The 27,829-nt window shown below is 49.3% G+C and overlaps 1 protein-coding gene across 1 annotated transcript; it reads left to right on the plus strand.

The window, feature by feature from the left end:
• The first annotated feature begins 236 nt into the window (after window positions 1-236).
• Window positions 237-27,214, plus strand: PMP22 (peripheral myelin protein 22). Its single transcript, XM_041000598.1, has 5 exons — window positions 237-374; window positions 1,944-2,073; window positions 3,110-3,209; window positions 21,136-21,276; window positions 25,908-27,214. Exons 2-5 carry the CDS (start codon window positions 1,996-1,998, stop codon window positions 26,069-26,071), a joined length of 483 nt encoding a protein of 160 aa, XP_040856532.1. The 5' UTR covers window positions 237-374; window positions 1,944-1,995; the 3' UTR covers window positions 26,072-27,214.
• The last annotated feature ends 615 nt before the right edge of the window (window positions 27,215-27,829 follow it).

Raw genomic sequence — 27,829 nt, forward strand, 5'->3', positions numbered from 1 at the left:
GGGAGGCGAGAAAAAATAAAGCAGCTTCCAGGGTCGAGTGAAAAAAAAAAAAAAGTGGCCGCGGCGGCAGGGACGGGTTTTTGTCGAGATGGACTTTTTCAAGGCCAAGAAACAGTCCGCTGCCCTCCCTCGCGCCCTCCCCTTGCCCCCTCTCGCCTCCCCCGGAGTCCCGCCCTGGCGCACACCACGAACCCAGGGACACACCCTCCTGCAAGCGACGCAAACAGGGCGTTGCTCCGGTTAAAGGGGAACGCCGGGAGCCTCCCACTGCCCCCTTTGCTTCGCGCGCGCTTAAGTCTTTGGGGAACGCCAGTCGCCTAGCGAACCCATCCGAGTCGAGGATCAGGGGACCGGCTAACGACTCCTTTTGGGCTGTAAGTAACTTGATAGGGCGGAATCGGGGAGGGGATGGAAGTGAGAAAACGCGGGCATCACCCGTCGAGGCCGTGCCGGGAAGCCCCGCGCAGCAGACAGGCGCGGGCTCCGGCAGAGATCCTCCCTCCCGCTCCCCACCCCTGGTCTCCGGAGAGCCTTCCGTGCGCTCCGCCTGCCGGGCAGTTCCTTCGGGTGTGTAGTCCCTTCAGGGATGGGTGCTGGTGTTCGGCTCCAGGGTCAGGGAGCCTTGTTTGGAAGGGGGACACACGGGGCACGCAGTCCCCCTGCGGCGAACATCTCAGGGGTCCCGGCCCTTTCGGGTCTCCCTTCCTCCCGCCGCCCCCCCCCCACCCACCAGCCCCAGTTGCTGGCCACACGCCCAAGCACTCTGCTTTTGGCGCTCCAGACCATCCGATTCAATGGATGGCCTCTGGAAGACGCGACAAAACTCCATCGTTGCTGCTACGTCTTCCAGAGTTTCTTGCAGTAGCTAAAAACAGGAGCGGCCTGGGCTTGGACACTTACAAGACAGGGCTTTTAGGAACCAAGTGGTCAGCCACCCTTACAGGTCCCCAGAGCCCAAAGGGACAGCACAAGACCCCAGGGCTGCCTCCTGGTAGGGGATATCCTACTGGTACGTTCTTTGCCTGAGATCCTAAGGCTAGCCCCTCAGGCGAACACTTGCACGTGCGCTCAGGCAGTTATTCCAGGGGTGCAAAGTGCTCCGCGCCCTTCCCCAGGGGCTGCCATGGGGGGGAAAAGCACGTTTGGACGGGAAGCGCGCAGGGGCCGGGCAGCCTTTCTTTCCTTTCCACACTCCTCCCCTCTCGACTCGGCCCTGTCTCTCCATTGCCCGCCAGTGTCTCGATGCCAGGCGGAGCTGGGGGCCAGGACACTGGAAGACCTGACTGGAAACCCAGAGACTAACGGAATCGGCTAGGCGCGCCAGAGTTTGGGAAAGCAGCTTCCCAGCCACGTTGTTTCCGTATACAACACGCAATGGGTACTCCCTGAGGGCTCTGGGTGTCCACCCGCCGCACTTGTACCTCTAACCTGCAGGGCAATTCGCCCTCTGGATAGGGGTTCAGGAGAAAGTGGCGTATCTTCTTTCTCCAACTCAGGCTGCCTTTGCCCAGGGGAGGAGGTGCCCAGGCTGGAGATGGGGGAGGCGAATGTAAAACGTGCTGGGGCGGTGGGTGGATGGGGTACGGCTCCACATTTTGGAAACTCGTTGTCTTCCAGAGAGTGGGGAGGGAGAGGGGGCTTTGGACAGGCGCGCTCGCAGCGGCGCTCGGGTGCCAAGAGCTGTTCCTTGGCCGGCTGCGGGTGGGCAGGGGATCCCGCGGACGGCTGCTGCCCCCTCTTGGCCGCGGGGCGGCGCGAGGGCGCGCTCACTCTCGGTGGACAGGCACGGGGCCAGGCCCGGGCATTCCGCTAAGCGCCTGGGACCCCTCCCTCCTCTGCGCGCTCCTCCCCAGCCCAGCCCAGCCCAGCCCGCCCGAGCAGCCTGTTGGTCACAGCCTTGGAGCCTCGCCTTCTCACAGCTGGCGCTCTTTCTTCCCGAGCAGGCAGGCAGTCAGACAGACAGGCGACTCCGCCGCGCAGACACTCGCCGCCAGAATGTTGCTGCTATTGCTGGGAATCATAGTCCTCCACGTGGCCGTGCTGGTGCTGCTGTTCGTGTCCACCATCGTCAGCGTGAGTGTCCTCGACGCGCGCACTCCTGGGGCCCCTGCTCCCGCCCAACTTCAGCACTGGAAGCCTCAGATGTCCCAGAGCCTTGATTTATTAACCTTGATCTGTTTTGTTTGTTTTTAAATAAACAAACAATTTTCTGGTCATTTGCCCTCTCCAGTCCATCGCTTGGAGAAAGGCAGAACAGATTCAGAGATGGGAAAGAAGCCAGTACCCTGGGGACTAAGGAGCTGGCACCTCCTCTGGGAAGCCCAGACACCTGGGTTGCATGTCCAGGCTAGGGTGGCCTCAAGTGAGAAGTCTGTTTAGCTCCTACTTCCTGCCCCCCACTTGATGCATGCAATCTTTGGTAAAGTTGAATATTGCTGGGACACTTCATTTCCTCCAAGTCACCGCACAGGTCTCTTGGATGGCTTTGCTTCTCAACTCCTCCCATCTCCCCCCCACCCCCCAGCCCGCCTGCCCATCCCCTTTTTGGATTTGAGAGTGTGAAGTTGTGCAGTTCTAGAAAGAGAGCTCAGAGGTCCCAGCTGATGAGACCTCACGCTGGTGTGAAGAGTTGGTGTGGAATGGGCAGCATTCATTGGCTCTGGGCAGGGCAAAGCGCTATTCTCTGAGTCTTGTTTGGGGGGAAAATCACGCAGTTGGGAATTGCAGCTTATGCCTGAGATAATCTTGTCTGTTATGAATTCCCAGCAAGGCCAAGGGCTCAGAGGAAGCTGGGCTGGAGAAAAAGCTCAAATGCTGAGTTAGACTGAGATTGTGTGTGCTATAATACACACCTCTGCACATGGCCGTGTGTGTGTGTGTGTGTGTGTGTGTGTGTGTGTGTGTGTGTAAGGGGTGATTTTTGTTAATGGAATCCCGGCTGTCATCTCAACATGATGCCTGCACCATACCTTCTCTCCATCTTCTATCTGGGTCAAGTGGTCACCCTGGGTCAGGGCAGGGACAGGGGCAGGCTGGGGCATCCCAAGTGGATGTGGCAGCTCTGAGCTGTGCCTCTGCTCACCTGAGGGAATCTTCTGGTTGTTTCTAGCATTGGCTCAAGGGCACTGGATACTCCACTGACCTTTGGCAGAACTGCACTATGTCCTCCTCTGGGAACGTCCAGCACTGCTTCTCCTCGTCGGCAAACGGTGAGCCGGGGGACACATCCTCATGGGACGTCATTGCTGTGGGGGAGGCATGATGGGAGGTGACAGGGAGAGTGACAGACAGACCCAGCGTCAAGGACAAGACACAGGGGGCCAGCGGAGGCAGCGTGCTAGCTGTCCAGCAGCCCCCTTGGTGCACAGGCTCTGACCGGTGTCTGTGGATTAAGCGATTGCCTCTGTCCAGAGATGTCCTGTTCCTCTTGCTCCTCCTCGTTGGGGGTGTCTCAAGGATGCTGCACACCTGGCTGGCTTCCTGCAGTGATAAAGACAGTCACACTGTGTCTTGGGCTTTGGTGGTGTCTCCTAGCATCACAATCTTTTTCGGGTGTTGTCTCATAGCGACATGGGGACTTGAAGGTGGTTGGTAAAATTCCCAGCGAAGCCTGGGGTCCTGTGTCTGGAAGACTGAATTTCTCCTTGTGGCCGTACTGGGGGCAATATGGGAAACCAGGTTTCATGAGGGCTGAGTTAAGTAAGGGAGGCAGTGAGGCACCTGTTGTTATAAACCTAGTCTCCCTCCTCCCGCACCTGTATCAAGCACCCACGGGTGGGGGTGGAGTACTGCGCAGGGAACCCTGGGTCTTGGGAGGCAGAGGATGTGTTGTGCAGGTGATTGTGTGGGTCACGATGATTGGGATTCAGACCCCAGAGTGAGCATGGCTTGTCACACTGAGCTGTTGCAAAGCCTCAGCCCTTAGCCAGGAGAGGAAAGGAAATATGCCAACCTCGCCCAACCTTGTAGGTTTCAAAGGCCAATCAAGTTTAGCTGCAAATGTTACTGTCTCGGTTTCTGGGTCCCATATTTATGTTGGAGATGCCACACTGCAGGAGAGGAACCAGTTCCGACTCTGTCCAGGCGAGCGGGCTGTGACTCGCAGCCCTTGGCTTTGGCTTTGCACCCTGCGGTCTATCTGTTGGGCTCGTCCTTCTGTAAGCTCTGTTCCCAGCAGCACACGGGTGTGTCTCCATGGAACTGCTCAATTGCGAATGGATATGGGGTAGGGGTGAGAGGGGGCACAAACAAATTAGGAGGAAACTGGCTTGATGTTTCCTGCTTCCTGGGGATGGAGGCGGAGGGAAGACCCTAGTGTTGCCTGGGGAACCACTGGACTCCAACTCTCCTGAACAGCTGGGCTTTGGGCCTGCGGTAGAGCACAACACCTCTAAACCATCGCAGAGTTCAGTTCTCAGCTGCAGCTCCTGACTCCAGCTGCCTGCTGAGGTGCACCTGGGAGGCCGTCATTGATGGCTCAAGGTGCTGGGTTCCTGCCCATGCACATGGGAGACCTGGAGTGAGTTTTTAGCTCCCAGCGTCTGTCGGTCCTGCACCCTGGCCTGGCCCCAGCTGTTGCCGGCATTTGAGGAGTGAACCAGGACTGATGTCTCTTGGTCTTCGCAATCTCAAACAACTGACCTTAGAAATAAACAAATGTCACCATCCAGAAGATTGCCTCTTGCTCGGTGAGTTGGCACCGGGTATGTGAAATACTCAGAAGCTCCTGGGAATGTGATGTCCCCCAAACCACTGATGTTTCTCCAAAGCCATTGGCCACTCTGATCTCTCTGGAGTCTGAAGTTTCCAGGGACTCCTGCGCGGGAGTCTCCGCACTCGCTGCTGACACCTGGTGGTCACCAGTGGCAGTTCGGCCCGCGGAGGAGGAGGAGAAGGAGGAGGAGGCAGAGGTGGCCTGGGAGGGCAGGCTTTCTCTGATGGACTCCGGTCTCAATGCCCTACGTGCGCCATCCCCAAGTGGCATCCGGCCACGCGGGGTTGGCACGGAACCTAGGACTGTTTGGCCCTAAAGGGGCTGACTTGGCAGTTGGGCTGAGCTTTCAGCAGAACTAACTTGTGTGCAAACCATGTAGAGGAGGGAGGGAGACAGGTCTCCTGCTCTTCTGAGTAGTTGATTACCAGTGGAAGAGGTGTTAACGCTATTTCAAACGGGAAAGTTCTCTCTCAGCTTGCCCCTTGCAGGCGCGGCCCATTTTCTTGGGCTAAGAGCCCATGGCTTTGAGATGTTGAGTAAAGCTGCCAGTTCACCTGGTAGCTTCCCACGGTGGGTGGGAGGTGGGGAGGGTCGTGGCTTCCTCCTTGCTGTCTGCCTCCTTGGCTCTCCCAGGAGGAGCACTTGCAAGACATCTGGGCACACCTCTTGGTGGGCTGGGTGTGTTCCCAATTGTGCTTGTGCACAGTCAGTCCTCATCTTTGTGCCTGTGGCTTGTGGTGACGGATTCAGCCCTGGCTGACTGCTTTTAGAAGCCTCTGTTGACGTAAAGCGAATTTGAAGGTGCCATGCTAAGACGATCACCCACTTCCCTGCCTTTCCTGGTCTTGCCAGTGGTTGTGGAGAGCAGCAAGGTGGAACATGATCTAATTTTCGACAATCATCTGCTTGCCTTGACACATGAACTCCGTCAGTGGCAAACCATTGTTCGCGGGTGCCTCTGCTCAATCTATACTGGTGATCCTCATCATGGTTATGGGTCATCTATTTGTGTAGACTTTGTGAGCATTGAGTTCTGGGGAAACCAAGTGGTTTATACCACTTGCTGTTCGTTTTCAACAGTGGGGGCTTGTTTCTCTGGGCATTGCCACCTGCATGGTCCTTGGCACCCTCCGGCTTTGTACCCTGCCACAGTCTTAACAATGAACTTATATATGGTCTGAAGATTGTGTCCAAGCTACCTCTTGACATTGGAAGAAACTTGAGGCTTCTTCTGCCAGCCTTCTTGCATCTAGAAATTTCTGAACGTGCTTCCCGGTCTCTTTTCCAACCTGGCAGGAGGCGTCAATCAAAGCGTGCTCATTCTGAGCTTGGGTGGGGTAGGGGGATGCTTGCCTAGTCCAAGAAGTCCAAGGATCGTGGAGTCACGGGCTTGGCCTTAGCGTGACTCCCCAGCCTCCATGAGGAGTCAGCAGATAAGAATGGAGGGATGAGTCAGCCACTGTGAGGGCAGCTTAGGCCAGATGCCCAGCCCACAGGGCCGGACAGACAGTGCCAGGACTTGAGGAGGAAGTGGATGGGAAATCTCTGGTGGGAGGTGGAATGTGATCCATCCTCTAAAGGATGGATGGGACATAAAGCCAGAGGGAGTATGTTGCCCCTTTGAGCAAGGATGTGACCTAAATCTGGGAACAACCAATGCATGGGACAAGGTAGACCAGTTAGTTAAGATGAAAATCCATTGTGTTCTAACAGATCATCTTCAAATGACAACTGCCAATAGGGCAGTCTGAAAGCAGGCAGGGAGAAGAGTGCCAGGCACTTTCTATCTCATTCCTCTGCTTTCTCTTGGGTCTGACCCTTATCTTCCCAAACCAAAAGGTTGTTAAAACTCTAGCCATCTCGTCTATATTTGAAGTAGGAGGGGTGGAGAAGAGAAAGACTCTGTCTGTGTCCTTCTTAATGCCATATCCCTAGGTCCCAGCATGGTGCTCTCTCTTAGTTATAGGGTTGCACCTGCACTTGCTAGCAAGCAGTTGAGAACTGACAACTGGGGCTTCTCAAGACAGAGAAATAGAAATAGCAAGCATCTCCAGCTGAACCTGGCCTGAAATGCTTCTCTCTGAGGTCTTGGCTGTGCCCTCTGTGCCCAGTGGCATGCTCAAACAGCAGGCTCCCTGGCTCGGATGCAGGGCCAGATTCCTTCAGCATTCTTTGGATACTCTGTGTCTGCATCTCCCACTTGCTGTTGGCAACACCGACCTGTGTCGGCAGCTGGAGACTCCTCTCCCTTTCTCTCCCATCTCCCTGGTTGTGAGTGAAGCTGCCGTGTGTCCTTTGCTCCCAATTCAGACATCTTTCTCCCAACTCCAGCACCCCCTCCATCCCAGCTATCGGAAGTCTATCTCCTTTCTCCATTGCGTCCCCTGCACCTTTGCTACTGCTCAGAGTCTCATTGCTGCCGTCCCGTCCCCAGTGCACACCACCTGGCCCCTCACTTGCTTCCTCTTGAGTCGCTTCTCTACTGAATCCCAAGCTGATCCTGTGTGGCTGGACCCTCATTTTGAACCTCCCGGTGAAGCTGTTAACGAGGCCATGGGAATCTCCCTGCCTGACCTGCTCCTGCGTCTACGGCATTGGTGAAGTGCCCCTCACCCTGGCACATCAGCCTGCCTTTTCATTGTCAACCTCTCACTTCAGCATACCTCCCTCCTCCTTATATGTTCTCTTCTTTGGAATTGTTTGCTGGACATCTCTGAAGGACTAGAAGCTCTTTTTAAAATATTTATTTATTTTTATGGGTAAGGCAGATCAGATTTATTGAGACAAGGAGAAACAAAGATCTTGCGTCTTTACTGATTCGCTCCCCAAATGGCTGTGATGGCCGGAGCTAAGCCAATTTGGATCTTCTTCTGGGTCTTCCATAGGGGTGCAGGGTCCCAAAGCTTTGGGCCATCCTCTACTGCTTTGCAGGCCACAGGCAAGGAGCTGGATGGGAAGTGGAGTAGCTAGGACATGAACCAGTGTCCATATGGGATCTTAGCAATTGCAAGGTGAGGATTTAGCCATTGAGCCATTGTACTGGGCTCAACTAGATGATTTTGAACCACTGGGAACATTAGAGTGAAGAAAAGCTGGCCTTTTGTGGGGGCGCCCTGTACAGCCAAAACCTCCCAGATCGGATCAGTTTGAGAAGCCAGAGCTCTAGTAATTGCCTCCATTGCTCCGTATCAAGCCTCCTTCCCCCTGCCGCTTTCTCCCTTGGTCCCAGAGGGCGTAGGCAAAGGATGTGCTGTTGAGGGAACTAATACTACTTTTTGTTGTGAGCTTGGCACAAGGTGCAAATAGCGAGCCCAAGTACTCCAAAAATGTTCTCACATCCCACCTCCTCTGGGCGGATCTGTTGTGGAGCAGGTCAGATCCCAGGAACTGGGTCAGATCCCACAGACCAGGTCAGGATACAGGGAGCAGGGAGCAGGAACCAGGTCAGATCTCAGAGATGAAATTGGATCGGAGGGACCAGGTCAGATTCCAGAGACTAGGTCAGGTCACAGGGACCAGGTCAGGTTACAGGGAACAAGCTGTCCAGGATCTGACAGGGTGAAGCCTTGGCCTCGATCCTGGGCTTGGTCTTTAGGAGTGTCAAGTGGAGGTAGGGTGCCGGCAGAACTTGTCTCCAGCAGGACATGTGTCCCATGTCCTCTGTCCACTGCAGAGTCCTCTCTGGTCTCAGAAGGACTAACAGATTGATAAGCTTGTCCCCTGGAGGTGTTAGGCACCCTCAATGCATACCTTCTTTTTCAGGTTTGAAGAGAAAGTCCATGTGGTACTCCCAAACATAAAGGGGATATTACATCCTCCTCTAATCTGCCCGCATAGCATCCTTTGGCACAGCCAGGCCCTTGGTGTCCATTAGCTCTTGGATTTATAGGTAGTTGTGGTATGGCCGGGCCCTTGGTGGATGAAGGAAACATGGGAGATAAAATGTGCTGTGCAAATGACGATCTTTCAGTCCTTCAAGGATCTCATCCGAGGCCAGCTTGTAGGAGTTCAATGCCTACTACAGTGCGAAGCCACATGGGCCTTGGTCTTTATAGTCTTTGCTTCTAAAACACTTGCATCCTCATCTCCAGAATGTTACCAGTACATGAAAAAGAAATATCCGTGCTATTTTCCAGGTGCAGAAACTGCTCACGACATAGCCCGAGAGTGCAGCTGTTGGCTTCTGGCCCCTGGGAGAGGGCTGTGAGGGGTAATGCCTGCTGACTGAGACATGGTACACACACACACAGGATCATCTAGCTGTAGAGCCCTGTGGCATAGGTCCACCATGTGTTCATTCTGCCAATGATGGGGACCTCATTACCTCTCAAGTGACCCTTTTCCTTTTGGACAAGTCAACAATGAGGTGCATTCAATGTATGAGGCCCTGATCCAGAAACCAGGTACCCAAGACAAAATCAGATCCCTGTTCCTGTGCAGCTCACTTGTTTTGGGGCTACCCAGCTCCTTTGTGACCCTAAGGAACAGGAAGCACTCACTGATTGGAATAGAAAGTTGTTGCTGGTCAGGACGAAGCTATATTGAGACTCAAAAAATGAGACAGGACCAGTTATGGGAAAACATACACACACACACAAAAGTTCTAGAAGGTGAAGGGACAAGGCGAGGTCCTGAGGCATGGAAGAATTTGATGTGTCTGGGTGCTGGTTGCAGGAAAGGGAGCCGAGGGGCTGGGCCTTTAGGTCCTCACTGGCTGTGGTGCTGAGAAGGACCACTGGGGCACCAATGCAGTGCACTTGTAGAAGAGTGGCATGGAAGTTCTCCAACTTGGGTTTGAGGGCTTTCACTGGCTGTTAAGAGTAGAAACTGGCAGCTAGTAAGGAAGCTGTAGCAATGGTCCAGGCTGGGCGTGGTGAACGTGATGACAATGATGGTGATGATGATGATGGTAATGATGAAGCAGCAAACAGTTCACGCAGGTGCCAGGCATTCACTGCATTTAATACTCCAAAGAACTGGGGTAGGTGGTGACTTAATGAAGGAGGTGGAGTGGAGGAGATGGGGCTAGTGACAAGGCTTACAGAAGGGTTAGTTGTAAGGAGTTAGGAGAAGCATGATACAGGTGTCCTAGGGTTGGGGCTTGGGCAACTGGCCATGTATAGGGATCTTGGACTGAGTTGCTGAGGGAATGGAAAGACTAGACAGCAAGATTTATGTTTCTGTCATCAGAGATGTCAGCCAAGCACTTGGATCTGGACATTTGTAGCTCAAGGGAGAGGCCTGGATGGAAATTCAAGGTCAAGAGTGATGAGTGTGCATGGAAGGATATTCAGTGTCATGGTATTGGATGTAACGATATGGGGAGCAGCCGAGAAGAGAGGGCACAAGGAAAGGATTGGGGTGCAGAGCCAGGTTTTGGACACTCCCCTGGTTAGTGAGGGTCCAGGAACCTAATGGATTGTAATGCCAAGAGAACCCACTACGTGATAAATTACTTTGTTAAGCCTGTGTCTGCCCTGTCTTTTATTCAGTCACTCTAGTTGCCTTTGTCCATGCCCAGTGTACTAGGCTGGGTTCTTCTAAGTCACATGGCTCAACCTCAAGATTTTAACTTTTTCAGAGCAGCCCTGGACCAACGGATGGTCACTCTCTTCCTCGTATGCTGACTCTTCAGACACTTGAGGGCTGTAGTCTCGTGCCTTCTCTCAGTCGCTGCTAGCATGGCATCCAATATAGCAAGCATGGGCCAATCCTCACTCCCCTGGCGCTGAGTCCGTGGCTTGGCGTGGCATGTTTGTGAGCAGAGAGCAAGGGGAGGCCCTTTGCCTTTCCTTTCCATACCATTTTTCCCCCTCCTTTCTTTCTACCTTTTTGTATGTTCTGAATCTTAAAAATGGAGGTTGGATCATTTCATGTATTAGCCTTCCAACATACTCTTGATCTTCGTGGAATCTCCTCGTGAGTTGAAATGGGAAACTCCAAAAAGACTGAAAACTGGGGACCTGGTTTCTGTGCCCTGGATCTACCTCCGCCTAACACCTGAGCAGGTACCTTGGCTTCTGGTTGCAGAGTGAGCCCTGGACATGGCCCCGAGTCAGGGACACATTCCTGTTCATGTTCAGGATGCACAAAGGAACTTCACTGACTCCTAGAAAGTGGACTTTCACGCCAAATTTGGTACAAACAGTTGTGCAATGTATGCACAGTCTTTTTTTTTTTTTTTTAGTGACAAGCATTTCTATGAACGTTTGAAGGACTCTGGTTTAGGTTTAAAAATGTTTCTGAACCCAATCCCTCTGGATATTTCATCTCCCACATATTTTTTGAAGTATTCTCACAATTGGAGTGACCCCAAAAGGAGGTCATCTTGGAACTGGACCTTGGAATTTGGGCAGAAATCAGACAGCACAGGGATCAAAGAAGAATATCGTGGGGCAGGACAGGTGGCTTTCTGTACTGGGTGGGGCAGAGGCTGCAGTCTCTCTAGCTCTTCATGGGTGGCCTGTTTGCCTGTTGGGGGCAGCATTAGGGGTGGGAGTCCCTGATTGTTCTCATATAGAGAATTTTTTTTTAACCCAAAGATCTAAGCTACTCTGCATTCTCCATCTTTGCAGTTTGTGATTGCAGAGTTCTAACTACACTCCTCTCCAGTCACTTTCTGTGGCTAAACTCAGCATTTTCGGGTAGGCTGTTCTTCAGGCTTTTCGATCAATAATGCCAGGACTCCTCCTAGCTTTAGATGAGTCATTGTTTATTGTGGACCTCCAAGGAGGGAGGTTGAAAATACCTGATCTGGAAGCCCAGACCTTGTCCCCTTTCCTCTTTTGGCATCTGTGGCTTCACTAAGTTTTCCAAGATCATTCCTTGGGAAACACAGTCTACGCTGATCTTCCTGTTTCTGGAATCTTCCAACAAGGGCATAAGAAAGAAGTCCCAAATACCTTGCTATTTTCAGGTGACCTGAGGTAACTCAGTGGCTGCCAGGAACGCTGTGTTTCAGGTTCAGGAGTCCGTGTGCGAAACAAGAGAATGGCAAATCACAGGACTAGTCGAAGGAACTAGGACCTGTGCTTGCTCCGGGGGCTCTGTGTTAGAGGTACATTGATCTAGTTCACTGTCCCTTTTCTCAAAGGCTTGGAACTGGAAATGTTTGGGATTGCCATTTAGTCTGGATTTTGGAATGCTTACATAACATGAAATTCATCTATGCTGAACTTACATCAGATGCAAGGCAGTTTCAAAAACCCCTTGGAAGATGTGTATGATGAAAAAGGCCAGGTGTGCATGGATTTCAAAAATAGCCCCCTCCCCAATACATTTATAAATTTCATTTTCCATGAAAAACTTTATGCCACCTCTTCAGTGCACCTATGGTTTGAGAGTGACCCGCCATGTGAGGTCAGGTTTGGAAGTGTCCATGCATAGCATCATCAAAATTTTGGAACCCTTTGAGTTTTTGGATAAGGGATGAGGCCTGGGTCAAGTTCAGACAGAGTCCCTTCTTGCAAAGGTTCTTTGTGCCTTGTGAACCAGCTGTAGGTTTTGCTTCACTTTTAAAACACCCAGCACCTTTATTTATGCAAAACAACCTCCCCTGTGACCTGAGTCCCAATCCTGAGCTCCCAGCAGGCCTGTGTGGGGGGAAGAAGTGGAAGCTGGTGACCTGGGAAGGCTTCAGCTGGTGGGCCCAGCCTGAAGGCAAAGGTCACGTTGTTTTGGATGGGGACCTCCAGGAGATGCAGCTATTTCTGGAATGGCATTTGTACTGAAAGAGAAGAAAACTGGTGATTTGTGTGATGGTCGTGGGTTGGAGGTTTGGGGGTGGGAGGGTTCTGGTCTTGGAGAGTCATGTGTTTTGGAAAGCAGCCCAGCCCTATACAAAGAGAGGAGATATTGTCTCCTTTCCTTGGTGACTCATCCCTCTGCTGGCCTGCTTCCTCCCAGCTTTTTGCCCTTCTGGTCTTCACAAGTTATCCCTTGCCTCTTGCAGTGTTCTGTCCATCCTCTCACTTTCCATGGAACCTGTGCTCTCAAGTTAGGGAACTTTGATGAATTGCCCAAGAGGCAGAGCAGAGGGGCTGGGGAGCAGTGGCTGCTCCTGAATGACACAGAGGGACTGTTATATTTTAATAGTGCTGCTTCCTTTCTGAGCCCTCCCGTGACTAGGCTGTGGGCTCTGGGCTAAGAATACAGCTGAGGGGGCAGATGTATTTCCTTCCCTGCTCAGCTGACCCTGCGGCGTGAATCTGACCTTGAAGAGAGCTTTGACGGTTGCACCGGCCAAACCTCAAGCTTCCCCTTCTCTGCTGGGGCGTGCCACCATTGAGAATTCTGCAAATGTTGACACTGAGTGAGGCCTGGAGTTTGGCATTGGAAAGGGGCTTTGGTCATCATGGTGGACTCATAATTTGTGTGTGTGTGTGTGTGGTGGGGTGGAATGAGGTTTGGGTCACTACTGGGGCTTGGCTAAGAATCCCCAAGTTTTCTGTGGATAACCTCTTGCCTTGTATCTTCTTTCTTACAACCATCCTCGTGATTTTGTGCCCATCGGACATCCTTTGCTTTAGCTACACTGGTGAATGGTGGCCTGCAGGGGATGACAATGTCACGTGATTTGGAATATTGGATTTTGTTAAATAAAGGGCCCTTGGATGAATGGGACATGCATTCATATACACATTGGCAGCTGGCTATACCACAGGGATGACCTTAAATAAGTGCCATGGAGACCATTTCACCTCCAACACCCACAGGATTTGCTGACTATTTACAGTGGGCTTCGTCTTTGCGTCCTGGCTCTCTGGAGCATCCAGTGCTATAAAGTGGATATGGGTTGATATCCAAATTGAATCAAATGCATGTTAGAGTCCTGATGGGTTTGCTTTTATAATCTGGCTTCTGTGAATGTTGTGGTCCCCATTAGAATGATGCTTGGTATGACCCAGTTGCAGACACATTGGGAACTGTAGCCTTGTAAGGCCAGGAAACCAGCCTTCTGTTTAGTCCTTCCCCATGGGTGCTGGGACCCGAAGACCTTGAACTATCACTGCTGTCTTCTCTGGTTTGTTTTAGCAGAGGTGGGACTTGAACCCAGCCAGTCTGATGTGGGATACAGGCATCTCAAGTGGCATCTTTTTTAAAGATTCATTTATTTTTATTTGAAAGGCAGATTTGCAGAGAAAAAGGACAGAGATAGAGAGATCTTTCTTCTCTTGGTTCATTCCCCAAATGGCTGCAATGGTTGGAGCTAAGCCAGTCTGAAGTTGGGAGCCAGGAACTTCTTCTGGGTCTCCTACATGGATTCAGGGGTCCAAGGACTTGGGTCATCCTTCACTGCTTTTGCAGATCATAAACAGGGAGCTAGATCAGAAGAGGAGTAGCCAGAACACAAACTGGTGCCCATATGGGACGCTGGCACCACAGGGCAGAGCATTGGCCTACTATGCCATCACACCAGTCCCTTGAGTAGCATCTTCATCTCTGTGTTGAACATCTGTCCTAAGCTGAGTCTTTAATTAGGGTTATTTGCGCCATCCTCTCAGAGAGCACCTCTACAGCACCTCATTCAATGGATCATGACAACAACCTTTTAAGCTATGCTAGTACTCAAGTTGGAGGAGATTCAGGCCAAAGCCTAAGTAGAGCCAGTGGTCTGTGATGATGACACTTGGCTGCCAGTAGCATCAGGCCTGGTACATCCTTGCTTGGGGGCCTGTCCTCATCACCTGCCCTTTCTGGAGTGTGTGCCATCTATTGTGTGCCAGCGCCTACCCTCCATCCCCATAGGCAGTGCTGCTGGTCAGGGACCTGTCACCAATGAGCTTAGCAATCTTTCCCTGGTTCTGTGGCCTCGTCTGTGGTCAGTGCTGTTGTGGGCCAGGCTCTTGGGGCTGGACAGGAGGCTGCTTCCTCCTTGGCTCAGATCTGTTTCTTCCTCACTAGCTTCTACTGGACGGCCCTTTGAGGCAAAGGAGAAGTCCCTTTTCTTCTTGCATGTGGAGTTCCCCTTCTGCTCAGGATTGCCATGGATCCCTGAGTTTTGGGAGCCTGACTTTGAACAGAGGGTTGTCTGGCTGAGGCTTTGTTGCCAGTAATCCTTTCCATTGTTTAAATCCTACAAATAGTCCCTGGTTCCAATCTGTCAGTGGATAAACTCTGCAGGTGCAGTGTACAGTTTTTGCATCCTGTATATACACAGCCTCCTGCATACGTTCAGTCATCTCCAGATTGCTTACAATACACAGCGTTAATGCTGCATAAACGGCTGGGTTACACTCTACTGCTTAGAGAATAATGGCAAGAGGAAAGACAGCCTGTACATATTGAGTACAGGCACTTTTTTTTAAAAAAAATTCCTTTTGAAAAATATCTTAATTGGAGAGGCAGAGAGAAATAGAGCTCTCATCTGCAGGATCACTCCAGCAATGTCCACACTGCTTGGCTGAAGTCAGGAGCCAGAAACTCAATACAGGTCTGCCATGGTGGTGGTGAGAAACCAAGTGCTTGAGCCTTCAGCTTCTGCTTCTCGGGGTGTGTATGAGCAGGGAGCAGCACATGGGAGAAACCAGGGCTCAGATCTGGGCACCGTGTTATGGAAGGCAACATCCCAACCGGCAGCTTACTTGTTAGGTCAAGTGCATGCTCCAGTTTGCTTCTTTTCCCCCTCTCCCAAGAACAGGTGTAAGTATGTGTGTGTGTGTGTGTGTGTGTGTGTGTGTATGCATATAAGTTTTAGTGTATGTTTATGTATTATCATGCCACATGAACACCTTACTTGTTCATTGCCTTGGAACTTTTTCAAAAGCTATGCACTTTTTCATGTATGCAAAATACTTCCCATCAGAGGGACTACTACTAAAATGAGCATTCTGAGTCTTTAGTCTTTGAGTTTTATGCTCAGGTCTATCCAGCTAAGAGTGATTAAATTGTGCAGTCATTGTGTTAGAGGCGTGGAAAAATGTAGTTATGTCTGCCCAAATGTGAGCCGCAGAAGATGATGTCATTGTTACCATTCTTGTGATATGTGTAGGCACCTGCCCATCACTCATTGACTCTGCAGCTTTTGTTTTTTTGATAATTTGATGAATGAGAATTGACCTCCTGTTGCTCATAGATTTAACTCACATTTCCTACAATACTGGTGAGGCTGAGCATTTTGAAGTTTCTTTATTGGCTATTCATACTTGTCCTTTGCAAATCATATGTCTAAATGGCTTTTAATTTTACTTTTAGGTGCTTAGTCTCTCTGGAATTTAATTTTGTGAGCTAGACATCTGATCTTATTTTTCATTGCGTGAATAACCAGCATCACTTACCTGGAGTATTTTGCAAGTGTGTATGCTGTCTGTTTATATGTTGATTTCCAGAATCTTAGTTCTGTCCTATTGTTTCTCTTTTATGAAAAAATATCACATGTGGGAATTGCTAAATCTTCATAATATAAAAATAAGCTTTTAATATCTACAAATATATTTTTATAAATGAACACATTGCAAATGTATAATTTTAATTATGCATTTAATAAATCTAGTGTATATGTAGTGCATAGCATATAATATAATAACCTCAACATAGGTATGTGTTTGACATCTAATAGGTGACATCTTTTCATTGACTTTGTATTGTTTACATTTTTTTGATTATGTTTTTACTCTTATTGCTCGATTGCATTTGGTTCAGTTTTCTTATTCTAGCTCATTGTTCTATCAATGAATTTTGGAGTCATTTTTCTCAAGTTCCATTTGATGGTTGATTAGAATAGCATGGAATTTGTTTTTGTATCCTTATAATTTTAAGCAATTCTTTTTAAAAGAATATATTTATTTATTTACTTATTTGCTCGAAAGGGAGATTTACAGAGAGAGAAGGAGAGAGAAAAATCTTTCATCCACTGGTTCACTCCTCAAATTGCCACAATGGTTGGAGCTGAGCTGGTCTAAAGCCAGGAGTCAGGAGCTTCTTCTAGGTCTCCCATGCAAGTGCAGGGTTCCATGGCTTTAAGAACATTGTCCACTACTTTCCCAGGCCATAAGCAGGGAGCTGGATGGGAAGTGGAGCAGTTGGGACAAGAACAGGTGCCTATATGGGCTGCTAGTGCTTGTAGGATTAGCCAACTGAACCCCCAACCTAGTTTTTTTTTTTTTTGAAAGATTTATTTGTTTTTATTACAAAGTCAGATATACAGAGAGGAGGAGAGACAGAGAGGAAGATCTTCCGTCCAATGATTCACTCCCCAAGTGACCACAACGGCCAGTGCTGTGCCAATCTGAAGCCGGGAACCAGGAACCTCCTCCGGGTCTCCCGTGTGGGTGCAGGGTCTCGAGGCTTTGGGCCGTCCTTGACTGCTTTCCCGGGCCACAGGCAGGGAGCTGGATGGGAAGTGGAGCTGCCGGGACTAGAACCAGTGCCCATATGGGATCCTGGCCTGTTCAAGGCGAGGACCCCAGCCTCTAGGCCATACCGCCGGGCCCTCCCAATCTAGTTTTGAACATTTCTATTCAGGAGCTCGGGAGTATGCTATGTTTCTATTTCTATAGCACTTCTCTGATGTGATTTAATTAAAGTTATCTATGTTACGGAGTTTTTTCTTTTCAAAGACCCAGATGTTTAAATGTCTTTTGTCACATTTTGGTCTCCCTACTCCCTGCTATTATCTCTATAAACCAGTTAGTTTTGTGTTTACTTCATTTTCTTCCCCTAGATTCTTGAGTTGCTAGCTGGGTTCATTCCTTTCTTAGCATTTCTACAGTGAAGGCATGTAAAGGTATGCATTTTCCCGAGAAGGCTTCTGTGGACGCAGAATTCTCAACGTCGCCCCTTGTTGAAGAAGCGTCTGCTTTCCATCTCTTCTTATCCAAGGGACTATTTGGAATAGTGGCTTTTTTTTTTGTGTATGTGTGTGAGGTTACGAGTTTATTGTGGCTTGATGTCTTCTGCTCTAGCTTGTTCTTTGTAAGTTAATTGTATTTAGCTGTATAATATGCTTCTCTCATTTCTACTTGCTTCATGACTTGAGGCATTTTGGTTTTTGTTTACTGCATAGTCAGTTTCCTTTCTTTCTTTCTTTCTCTCATTCATTCATTCATTCATTCTTTCTTTCTTTCTTACATAGTCAATTTCTAAGACTGTCTCATGGACCTGTATCATTGAAAATAATTTGTAGAGTGTGATTTGGACACAGATTTCTTCTATACCTGTTAGAATAATGTTCTATCCTGTCCTGCAAATAACCTACATTCTTTCTTACTTTTGGTGTGCCTGATTTATCTGTTCTTGGGAGCAAACTAACAATCGTGGCTTTATCAATGTCCTCTCATACTTTGCTTTTTCTAGACCATGTTATTATGTGCATAAAGGTTTATTTTTCCTCTTTTCTTTCTGCTTCAGTCATCATCAATCAAGTATCTTGGAATATCAAGCAAACTAAATATTTTCTGTTTCGTTACTTTTCTTTTTTTAATGTAAAATTTAAAAAATGTGATCACAATTTAACTGTTTTCTGTTTACTCATATTTGCTTGGGGGTTCTTTTCAGAATTTTTCCAATGCTGTTTTGTTTCAGAAGTATCTATTCTATGAAAATACAATTTTATCTAACCCATGTGAGATTCTGTATCTGACAGTGAGTGACTTGGTCCGTGCCACAGCATTGGATTGCCAGTGCACAGCTGGACACACTCACTGTCTTCATGGTATGTCTCTGACTCTGTTTAGGGTTGAGAATCATTGCTTTCCCTTCCTCAGAGCCAACCAGAAGACTGAGCTCAAAACAGCAGGTGTTTAAGCAGTGCTCACGGAATCCAACCTTCTTGGTCTCCTAGTGCCTTCTGTTTGAGGAGCATCTCTTCAATCTCCTGATCTGATTTGAGAAACATCTTGACATCCAAAGAACTCCATTCTAACTGGGTTGGGACTAAGGTTCACATGATGGATAAAGGAAGTTTCCGGAAGGATTTAGCGGTGTCATTCAATCTCTGGAACTGTTCTGATTCATAGTCAATGAATAGAAATGTTAAGTTTCTTTCCACCTGTGACATTTGATACTAGCTTCTTCTGCTAGTGACAGTGGGAGTGGAGAAGAGGGCAAAGATCCTGGAGCTGGGGAAGGAAACGTGTGTTATTTTCTACTTAACATTGCCTCCTGCTGGAGTGCACTCAACAGGCAATGAATATAATGTGTTAGTATAGTATTAGTATCATTGTACAGTGTTCCTCTGGAAGAGCCACTATGGTGGAGAAAGACAGATTTGATGAAGTGCTTCTGAAAATGAAATCAGGGTGCCTCACAGCCTGTTAAGCATCTTTCTTTTTGTTTTTTTGTTTTTAATCCTCAAACAAGTTTATTTGAATATAAAGCATTGGTTTCTTGCTTAAATTGAAATAGAAGATAAGAAATAAAGATGCACTTGTTATGTGATAGTGGAAAGTGAATTGGTCTGCTACTGGGAACCTCGGAGATATGGCTGTGTTGCTTGGTCCTTTCCAAGCATCTCTGGAAACCTCTCTCAGGACAGAGGAGCCGGCCTCCCTCAGGTTCTTCCACCTTTAAAATGCTTCTAGTTTCTGGAAAAGTCTTGTACCATGGGCTAGTAACAGTTAACCTGTTCAGCAACCCTCATTGTTTTAAACTATATATATATATTTTAAAAAGATCTTCCATGCACTGGTTCACTCAATAAATTGTAGCAATGGCTGGAGCTGAGCTGATTCAATCCAAAGTCAGGAGCCAGGAGCTTCTTCTTCTGAGTCACCTATGAGGGTGCAGGGTCCCAAGGCCTTGGGCCATCCTTCTCTGCTTTTCTAGACCATAAGCAGGGAACTGGATGGGCAGTAAAGCAGCAAGAACATGAACCAGCACCCTTGTGGAATCTTGGTGCTTGCAAAGTTAGGATTTAGCCGTTGAGCCATTGTGCCAGGCCTCCTGTTCAGCACCCTTAAGCTGCTTGAAACTCAATACAGTTTTCGTCTTCAGGTGCTAATCACAAACCATCCAGATCTCATGGATTTTAGCAGCATATTATGCTCTGATACATGCCTTCGAAAACCGTTGCACGGGGGGTGGGTTGTCAACCCAGTGATTAAGATGTTGGTTAGGAGCCTTAGGTCCCACGTTGAACGCCTGTGTTCCATATCTGCTGTAACTCCTGATACCAACTTCTGCTAATGCAGACCTTGGACTACAACACTGATGGATGGCTCAGGGGATTGATTCCTCTACACCCTTGTGGAAAACCTGTATTAAGTTCCAGGCTCCTGCCTTCACCCCAGCCCTTCTGTCCCAGTTGTTGTGGGCATTCTCTCTCTCTCTCCTCTCTTTCTCTCTCTCCCAAGCTCTCAGTCTCTCTCTCTCTCTCTAATCTCTCTCTTAAATAAAAGATTAGCAAATGCCTTCACATATTGGCTGGTTATTGAACTGAGTGGACTGCACCCTGTAGCTTATCCAGTGCCTGCCCTAGTAACTTTGTGGCACTTGGAAGAAAGGCTAAGGTCCAAAAACATGGTGGGCAAACTCAGATACTGCTCTTGCAGGTGGATACAGAGGGCCTCTCTGTGTGCTGTTGAGTTCAAGTCATTTCCCCACTTTCCTCCTTTCCTTCCTTCTTGGGATCACAGCAGAGGCTGAGCTGGAGCCACTGTGGGTGTTTCAGTTGAAACATGGAGAATTTGTCTAAGACTAAGAGCTCAACCACCCGGATCTTATCTGATGATGTCTATCAAGCAGAGGCTCATGGCCCTGAGCAGGAGAGAGAGGCAGAGCTTGCCTGAAACAACCATATGTCTTCATAAGGCATATGTGGCGCCATCAATGTTTCCTTCCAGCTTTCTAACAAAGCCAGTTTTGACTCCCATCAGCCCTCCCTGCCCAATCTCTGCATCTCCCCTGGTGGTCGGTGATATTGCGAACTACAGTTTTCAACTATTCTTCAGAGGTCCCATAAAGCTATCAAAAGGAAGGTGATGGGTAGGCTCAGGTCTTCTTTAATATGGGAGGGTGGACCAACCCAAAATAAGTTGAAAATATCGTATGTGGAAAAGTACTTTGGTCTGTCTAACTGTGCTTTCCAGCCCTGCTACATGGAGGAAACGGTCACAAATTCACACCACGAATTACAGTTCCAGTACTGCTTTCCTGTCCTTGTGAAGTCAACCAATCCCAAGTCCCATGGTTGCAAGTTGAGAATCACTTGTCTACAGAACTAATGCCTTTGGGAAAGGAATCCAACTGGAGTTGAACCCAGAGCGGTAGAATTTCAGAGCTCTTGGCTGAAATGTCCACAGCAAGATGTGTTCTCCATGTGTAGAACTGTGCTCCTTTCAAAAAACATCATTAAATTAAGAGTGAAGTGTGAGGGTATAAAAGAAGGTTACATGGGTCACCGTCTACCAGGCCCCCACATGCTTTGGGGCCAAGTCCTTCGGACTGTGGTGGGGACTTCCCTAACCAAGTGTCTCTCCCCGCAGAGTGGCTGCAGTCTGTCCAGGCCACCATGATCCTGTCCGTCATCTTCAGCGTCCTCTCCCTGTTCCTGTTCTTCTGCCAGCTCTTCACTCTCACCAAGGGTGGCCGCTTTTACATCACCGGAGTCTTCCAAATCCTTGCTGGTAAGTTCTGGATGCTGAAGCCCCTAAGCAAGCTAGGGACCTCCCATGGCTACAGACTTATTGCCTGTAGTCCAAGAACATGGCAGGAAGTCAGGAGTCTGCCTGCTGGATGCTTTGCCTAACGTGTGGATGTTAGTGTGTGTGCATGTATGCATGTGTACATACTAGAACATGGAGGCTGTCTGCTTCTGCATGAATTGGAGGCCCTGCCAGGAAGCTCCCCACACCCCTACACATGTCATCAGGAAGGAAGCTACAATCTAGATACACCATATTGCTTCATTAGCTGTCCTTGATCTGCAGACTGCCAGCTGCCTGATTTTGCAGGCACAATGGTGAGAAGCTATGGGAAGCCATAGTGGCAGACTCCGTAGGTGACCCAAGTTCACGCACCGGCAATTCCCTGTGTGTCCAAGAACATCTGAAGTGGAACTGGTCAAGCCAAATATTGGACTGAGAAGAGTGAAGGCACTTGAAGGGGTGTTCCCTGAAGAAGCAGCTTCTTCTTCTTCATTCTTCTAAGATTCTGTAACAGTGTCTCTTTTTAGCAACATCATTTTGCGTCAACACTCAAAGTCCAGAGCCAAGAGCTGCTGGATCGGACATGTGACAGTGTTCTGTATGTCAGCATGGCCCAACACTCTTGAGGACTCAATCCTCTCCACAGGTGTATTTACAAATCCACACTCACTTCTTTCTTTTGTTTCTCCTCTGAACCCAATGCTGACATTTCAGCACACTTTAAGAGGAACCTCTACGTTTGAAAGCACATGATCTGTTCTTTTTTTCTCTTCCTCATTCCCTTCTGATCTTGCTGCTTATCTATCTACCTAACACCCGATTGTCTGTTATCCGTTTAGCCATAAGTATTTGAATAGGAAGTGATCTTGAATTAGACATGTTAAGTTAAAAGCAGCCATGGTCATTGGGAAGCTCTAAGAATGTTCTTTTTTCAGTTGTTGAAATGATTCAGAAACTAGTCTTGGGGACTTCAGATATCTAGAACATCATAGCTGAGGCACTAAGACCTAAGTGGGTTAGGGATTCCTCTTGAGATTTCTTGATTCCTTCAGCATGTGACCACTCTAGAAGAAACTTGGCCCAACTGTTTGATTAGAGAGAAAACTTGGTTCTGATTATTGGAGGCAAGGCCTGGGGGAAACCTAGGAAGTGACAGTTTGACTGCAAGGAAGAAAATAGACACAACTGGAAAGAAGGAAAGAAAGGGAGAGAGGGGTATGCCCTGTTGGAGAGTGTGGAAGCAGAAGCTACTGTTACTAAGAGTTGGCTGAGTGGAGGGCTAACGTCTCTTCCAGGCTCTGAAGCAGCTTCAGTGAAAACCACTGGAGTCTCGCCTGGGTCTCCCGAGTGACTACTACAGGCTGGGTTACCTCCACACTGGTTCGTTGTGGAGGACCCAGATGTGGTTTGTAGGGGTAACGAGAAGCTTGCAGGAAGGCTGGGTGCAAGGGTCTGGGGGTGCTGCGGCTAAGCGCAGGCTTGGGAGCCATGCTCCTTCCCCTCTGTGTGTGGTCAGGGGCCTCCCTGGTTCACCACATGCTTCTCTTTCCAGTCCGTGACAAGCCACGAGTCTTCCATGTGAGGGCACTGGTCTCTTAGATGACATGCTTCATAGGTGGGCCACTTCCTGAGGGTGCCTTCCTCTTGCTCTGTGTACTTTGAACCCAGCTATACATCAGACTCAATGAGAGGACTTGAAATTAGGAGTGTGAGGGCTACTTGAGCCTCATCCCTCCAGCATCCTGTTTAAGATGCATCCCTCAGTGATGCTGATTGCATGCAGGCCTGGGAACCACTGTCCCATCCCTCTGTGCCTGGTGCTGCTGTGAGGTCTTCTAGAATATTCCCTTATAAACAGCCAGTCCCGATCACAGGCTCTGGATTCTCCTAGGCCACCTTGTGGGGAAGAAATAGCCTGGATCTGCTAATGGAGTTTGGAGTCATTCTTTTCAGAACCCATAGGACTCTATTCCTAGCTTGTAGTTACCCTGGCTTTTACTCTGCTGGGTTGGGTTACACAACATGGAAACCTTTCAAGAATTTCTGATGGCCATAGACCTTGATGTCTATAGATCTTGATGCATTTCAGCCCTTGCATCCAGCAATTGGCTCCATGTAGGGCACACCCAGGAGACCCTGTAGCTTTAGGATCACCTGCCTTGTCCTGGCTGCTAAGTCTTTTCTGACACTGCAGCCAGAGTAATCTTAAAACAAACCCCAGCTCATGGTCCTCCTCTGCTGAGGCTACCTGCCAGAGCCTCCTTCTTCACACACCCTGGCTTCCCCCTTCCCAGCCTTCAGCCAGCTGTCTGGCCTCTGGGGCCAGGAGCCTTGTCACAGAGACTGTGGCTGTGACCTGCTGGTTGTGTCTAGCATGACTCCTTGGCCTTCCTTGCCTCACCTCTGCTCTCCCTCCACCTCTCCTCACCTACTGACCAGCTCAAGATCCTATTTCCCTGGTGGGAGCTGAACTTATTGCTCATTACAGTTAAGCTCTGAAGACCCTCATTTCTAAAAGTCTGATGAGACTCAAAGTCATGGTGGTACAGCCACCGAGTTAGGTACCGCACTGGTATATCCCTGCCTCTTCCAGTCCCTTGGGTTCAAGCAAAGGACCTGATGTTTTCTCTTTGCCTATGAGATGAGGGCAAGGGCTGATTTCCATATGGCTGCCAGGGCGTTTACACACTGCACTGGTCAGACACCCTCCCTTGGGAGCTGTGTCCCTACAATAAGCACTGTGTTGCTCTTTTAAGCCTGTTGTTATCACCTTGCCCGCTTCTGTGACCAAGCTTACTTTTTTTCTTTTATTTTCTGTGACTCGGACAGAGCCCAAGATTTCAACTCCAAGATTTCTCTCTGGGGCTGACATTGTAGGGGGGTTAAGCCACTGCCTGTGATGTCAACATCCCTTATAGGTACCTGTTTGTGTCCCAGCTGCTCAAGTTCCAATGTTACTCCTTGATAATGGCCTGTAAAAGGCAGTGAAAATTACACAAGTGCTTGGACACCTGACACTCTTTTAAGAGACTCAGATGAAGCTCCTGGCTCCTGGCTTTGGGCTGACTCAGCTGTGACCATTGCATCCACTTGGGGTAACCAACCAACAGATGGAAACACTTTTGCTTTTTCTCTTTCCCCTGCTCTCTCTGTCACTGTTATTTCAAATAGCAGATTGAAAGGGAGAGACAGATTGCCTATCCACTGATCCAGTTCCCAAATGGCTGCAACAGCCAATACTGAGCTGGGCCCAAGCCAGGAGCTTTATCTGAATCTTCCATGTGGGTGCAGGTGCCCAAGCACTTGGGCCATCCTCTGCTGCTTTCCCAGGTGCATTGGCAAGGAGCTGGATCAGAAGTGGAACAGCCGAGTTTGAACCTCTGCTCTTATATGGAGTATTCACATCACAGGTACCCCAGTGTTGGGCCCTGTGATTTTTCTTAGAAAGGGGCATGAGATAGTGAGAATCCCCAAAGGCAAAGAAAGTGTTCAGTTTTACAGTCATGCTCGTGACCTAAACAGTGTTACTGTCTCCTGGGTTTTGTGTAGGCCACAGCAGGTCCTGAGGCTGATCCCTCCCCTCGGCCATTGCATGGTGTTCTCGCCAGGGGCCCTGGGAGTGGGCGTTTTCTCCTCCCGAGTTGCATGAGGGCCATTCCTATCCGGCTGGCCCATGTGTACATATTCCCACTTCTGCCTTTTGTCCAAACAAAGTTGCAGTGTCCTGTCAAACAGCTACCCGAATAGCAGCGAGGTTAGGTGTAGGTGGAGCCAGCTGTGGGGAGTGCTGGAACCACACAAGGCCCACGCGGTGTGCTGGATTCATAATAGAGTCCCTCAGGGCTTCTCAAAGGCTCTGCATTCAAGAGGGAACAGACCAGGCTTTGTGCAGCTCCTCGCTGGGGTTCTGACATCACCACATGCCTTCCTGCCAGGGGACACTGACTGTCACAAGGGCAGGAGTTTGGCTGCTTGCATTGGTCCTTCTGCTCCCTGCCATATCCCTGGTGGTTGGACTGGAGAGGTGGCTGGGCCTACCTGTGCACCTGCTGGACTTCAGCCCCCACCCTGAGGGGCACCAGGTGTGGCTATGCACCTGTTACCCACTTCCTCCTGTGGCTTCCTCACTTCCGTGCATTCCTCTCTCTGTGCGGCATGGCCTGTAGGTGACTCCTCATCTCAAGGGGCAGCCTGGTTGTCTACACTGAGCTGCCACATAGCACAAATCCAGGCCTGGTGAAGTGTGATTTCTCTTCCATGTAGCTTCTGCCTGTGTCACCTAGAGCTGGATCCTGGGGAGCAGTTTCCAGAAACTGCCTTCGAGTGACTTGGGAATTTGGGGACAGCTAAAGATGGAGACATAGGGGGCAGAAACCTGTAAGGGACTCTGGGTAGGCAGTGACCAGGAAGCGCAGCTGGCCAGTGGACCGGAGCTCTTTCTTCCTGCGCCTCTAGCTGTCTGTTGTTGCTTCCTCTCCTTTCCGCCCCTGGCAGCAGAAGCCTTCCAAGTTAGAACTGTACTTTCTCCCACAGTGTTGGGAGGAGGTGAGGGCATGGAGGGAGAGGTGTGGTCCTCGGCTCACCCAGTGTCCTGTCTCTGTCCCCGGCAGGTCTATGTGTGATGAGCGCGGCGGCCATCTACACGGTGCGGCACACGGAGTGGCATGTCAACTCGGACAACTCGTATGGCTTCTCCTACATCCTGGCCTGGGTGGCCTTCCCACTGGCCCTGCTCAGTGGCGTGGTCTACGTGATCTTACGGAAACGCGAATGAGGCGCCCTGACCCGCTCCCAGTGTGTGTCGGAGGCTCCGAGCGTATAAAAGGCAGGCCAGGGACCCAGAACCTGAGACAAGGATGAGAGAGCTAGCCCCTATAGCCCCAACTCCAGCCAAAAACCAAACGGATGGCAGTGGCTGTCCCTCGAAGGTGTATATACTATCTATGGTTTATAAAACCTATTTATAACACTTTTTACATGTATGTACATAGCAGTATTTGGCTTTTATGTTGACCATCAGGCTCATGTTGAACCTTCAAGAAGTAGCTAAAGAACTTGACCTCTTAACAGTATAATCAAACTCAGTATTTTGTTTTGTTTTTGATTTTTTTTTCCTTGGGAGGAAGTAGGGGTTGTGTTTTGCCCCCTCCAGATCAAACAACTTCATTTGGCACCCCTTCTTTCCCTTTCATCTGAGATAAAATACCTCCCTCCCATTTCACCTCCTCAAAAAACCAAAGTGTGGGGAAAAAGAAAACTCCACAAAAGCAAAAATCTGTGACCCAAAGCCCTTTGTTTTGGGGTGGAGTGTGCATTCAGCAGAAACTCGGAGCGAGGACGTGGCCCGTGGCTGTGGGATACCAGCCCTTGTGTGTCACGTTTGTCAGTGGGCAATCGGTGACAACCAATCTGTGACATGGTGCTATGTATCTACCATTCCTTATTCTCACTAATCATCTAAATGACTCACTGGAAAACCAATTAACAATTTTATGACCTAAAGGTAGAATGGAGACCTGAGTAATTCCGTGTAGTATAAGTGGTTTATAACCACTTCTGTACCTTGCTAGGCTGCTTGCTCTTCCTGTAATGAAGAAACTCTAACACTTCCATTGCTTCCACATTGCTCTTTAAGGTCGGAGCAGTAGGACTAAGCTTCTAGACCCCTCCCCTGGGACCATGAGTTCCCCTCCCCCTTCCTGGGATTGGCCGGGTCTAGAATGTTCTGTGCCTCCTAGGACTGTCTGGCGATGACTCGTACTGGCCACCAACTCAGAATGTACATATGGTGCCCTCTGATGCTAAGACTCCAGACCCTTGTTATTATTATTGTTATTATTATTTTGCTTTGCTTTCTCTGATTTTATACCAACAGTGTGGACTAAGATGCATTAAAATAAACATCAAGAGTAACTCACTGATGTCTCATGGCTTTGATCTGGGAGGGGAGGGACCTGGCTGTGGATGTCAGAACGAGGAGAAGCTGGTGTGTTTTTGGGGGGAGGTGGGCATAGGAGTTGCAATTTGATGCAAAGATGAATGATTCTCAGCTGGTTTTGACATGTTCCGGGGGTTGCCCGTTGCCTTCTGGGCAGATGTGTGCTGATTAGGGAAGGCCTGGGAACTGTTGCTGTCTACGGACTGGGAGAGGTGTGAGCCCAACTCCTAGCTTTAACTTCCTCCTCACACTGTGTTCTCGATAACCCACGAGGAGAGCACAGAGCCATGCTGTGAGCTGTTCTGATTCATCGCGAGGGTGGGCACGGGCAGCACGGAGCCCTGACCTGAAGATGGGGTGTACTGCAAGGTCAAGGTGCCAGTGACTTGAGGCCAGGCCTTCAGGTGGCACAACTTATCTGCTCACACCACCCTAAGAATGAGAGAAGCCCATGGTGTCTGCCCTACGTGTCCTGTTTACATCTTCCCACCCATCCACATTTTGTTGTGTGCATGTAGCTAATGATGCACTTCACTTTATTCAATAGTTACTGGGTCCCCGTTTTGAACTGGAAACTGAAGATGGAGAAAAAAA

The sequence above is a fragment of the Ochotona curzoniae genome, unplaced genomic scaffold, assembly GCF_017591425.1.
Source record: "Ochotona curzoniae isolate NIBS_2020 unplaced genomic scaffold, NIBS_Ocur_1.0 scaffold_2453, whole genome shotgun sequence".
In the NCBI taxonomy this organism is placed as follows: domain Eukaryota; kingdom Metazoa; phylum Chordata; class Mammalia; order Lagomorpha; family Ochotonidae; genus Ochotona; species Ochotona curzoniae.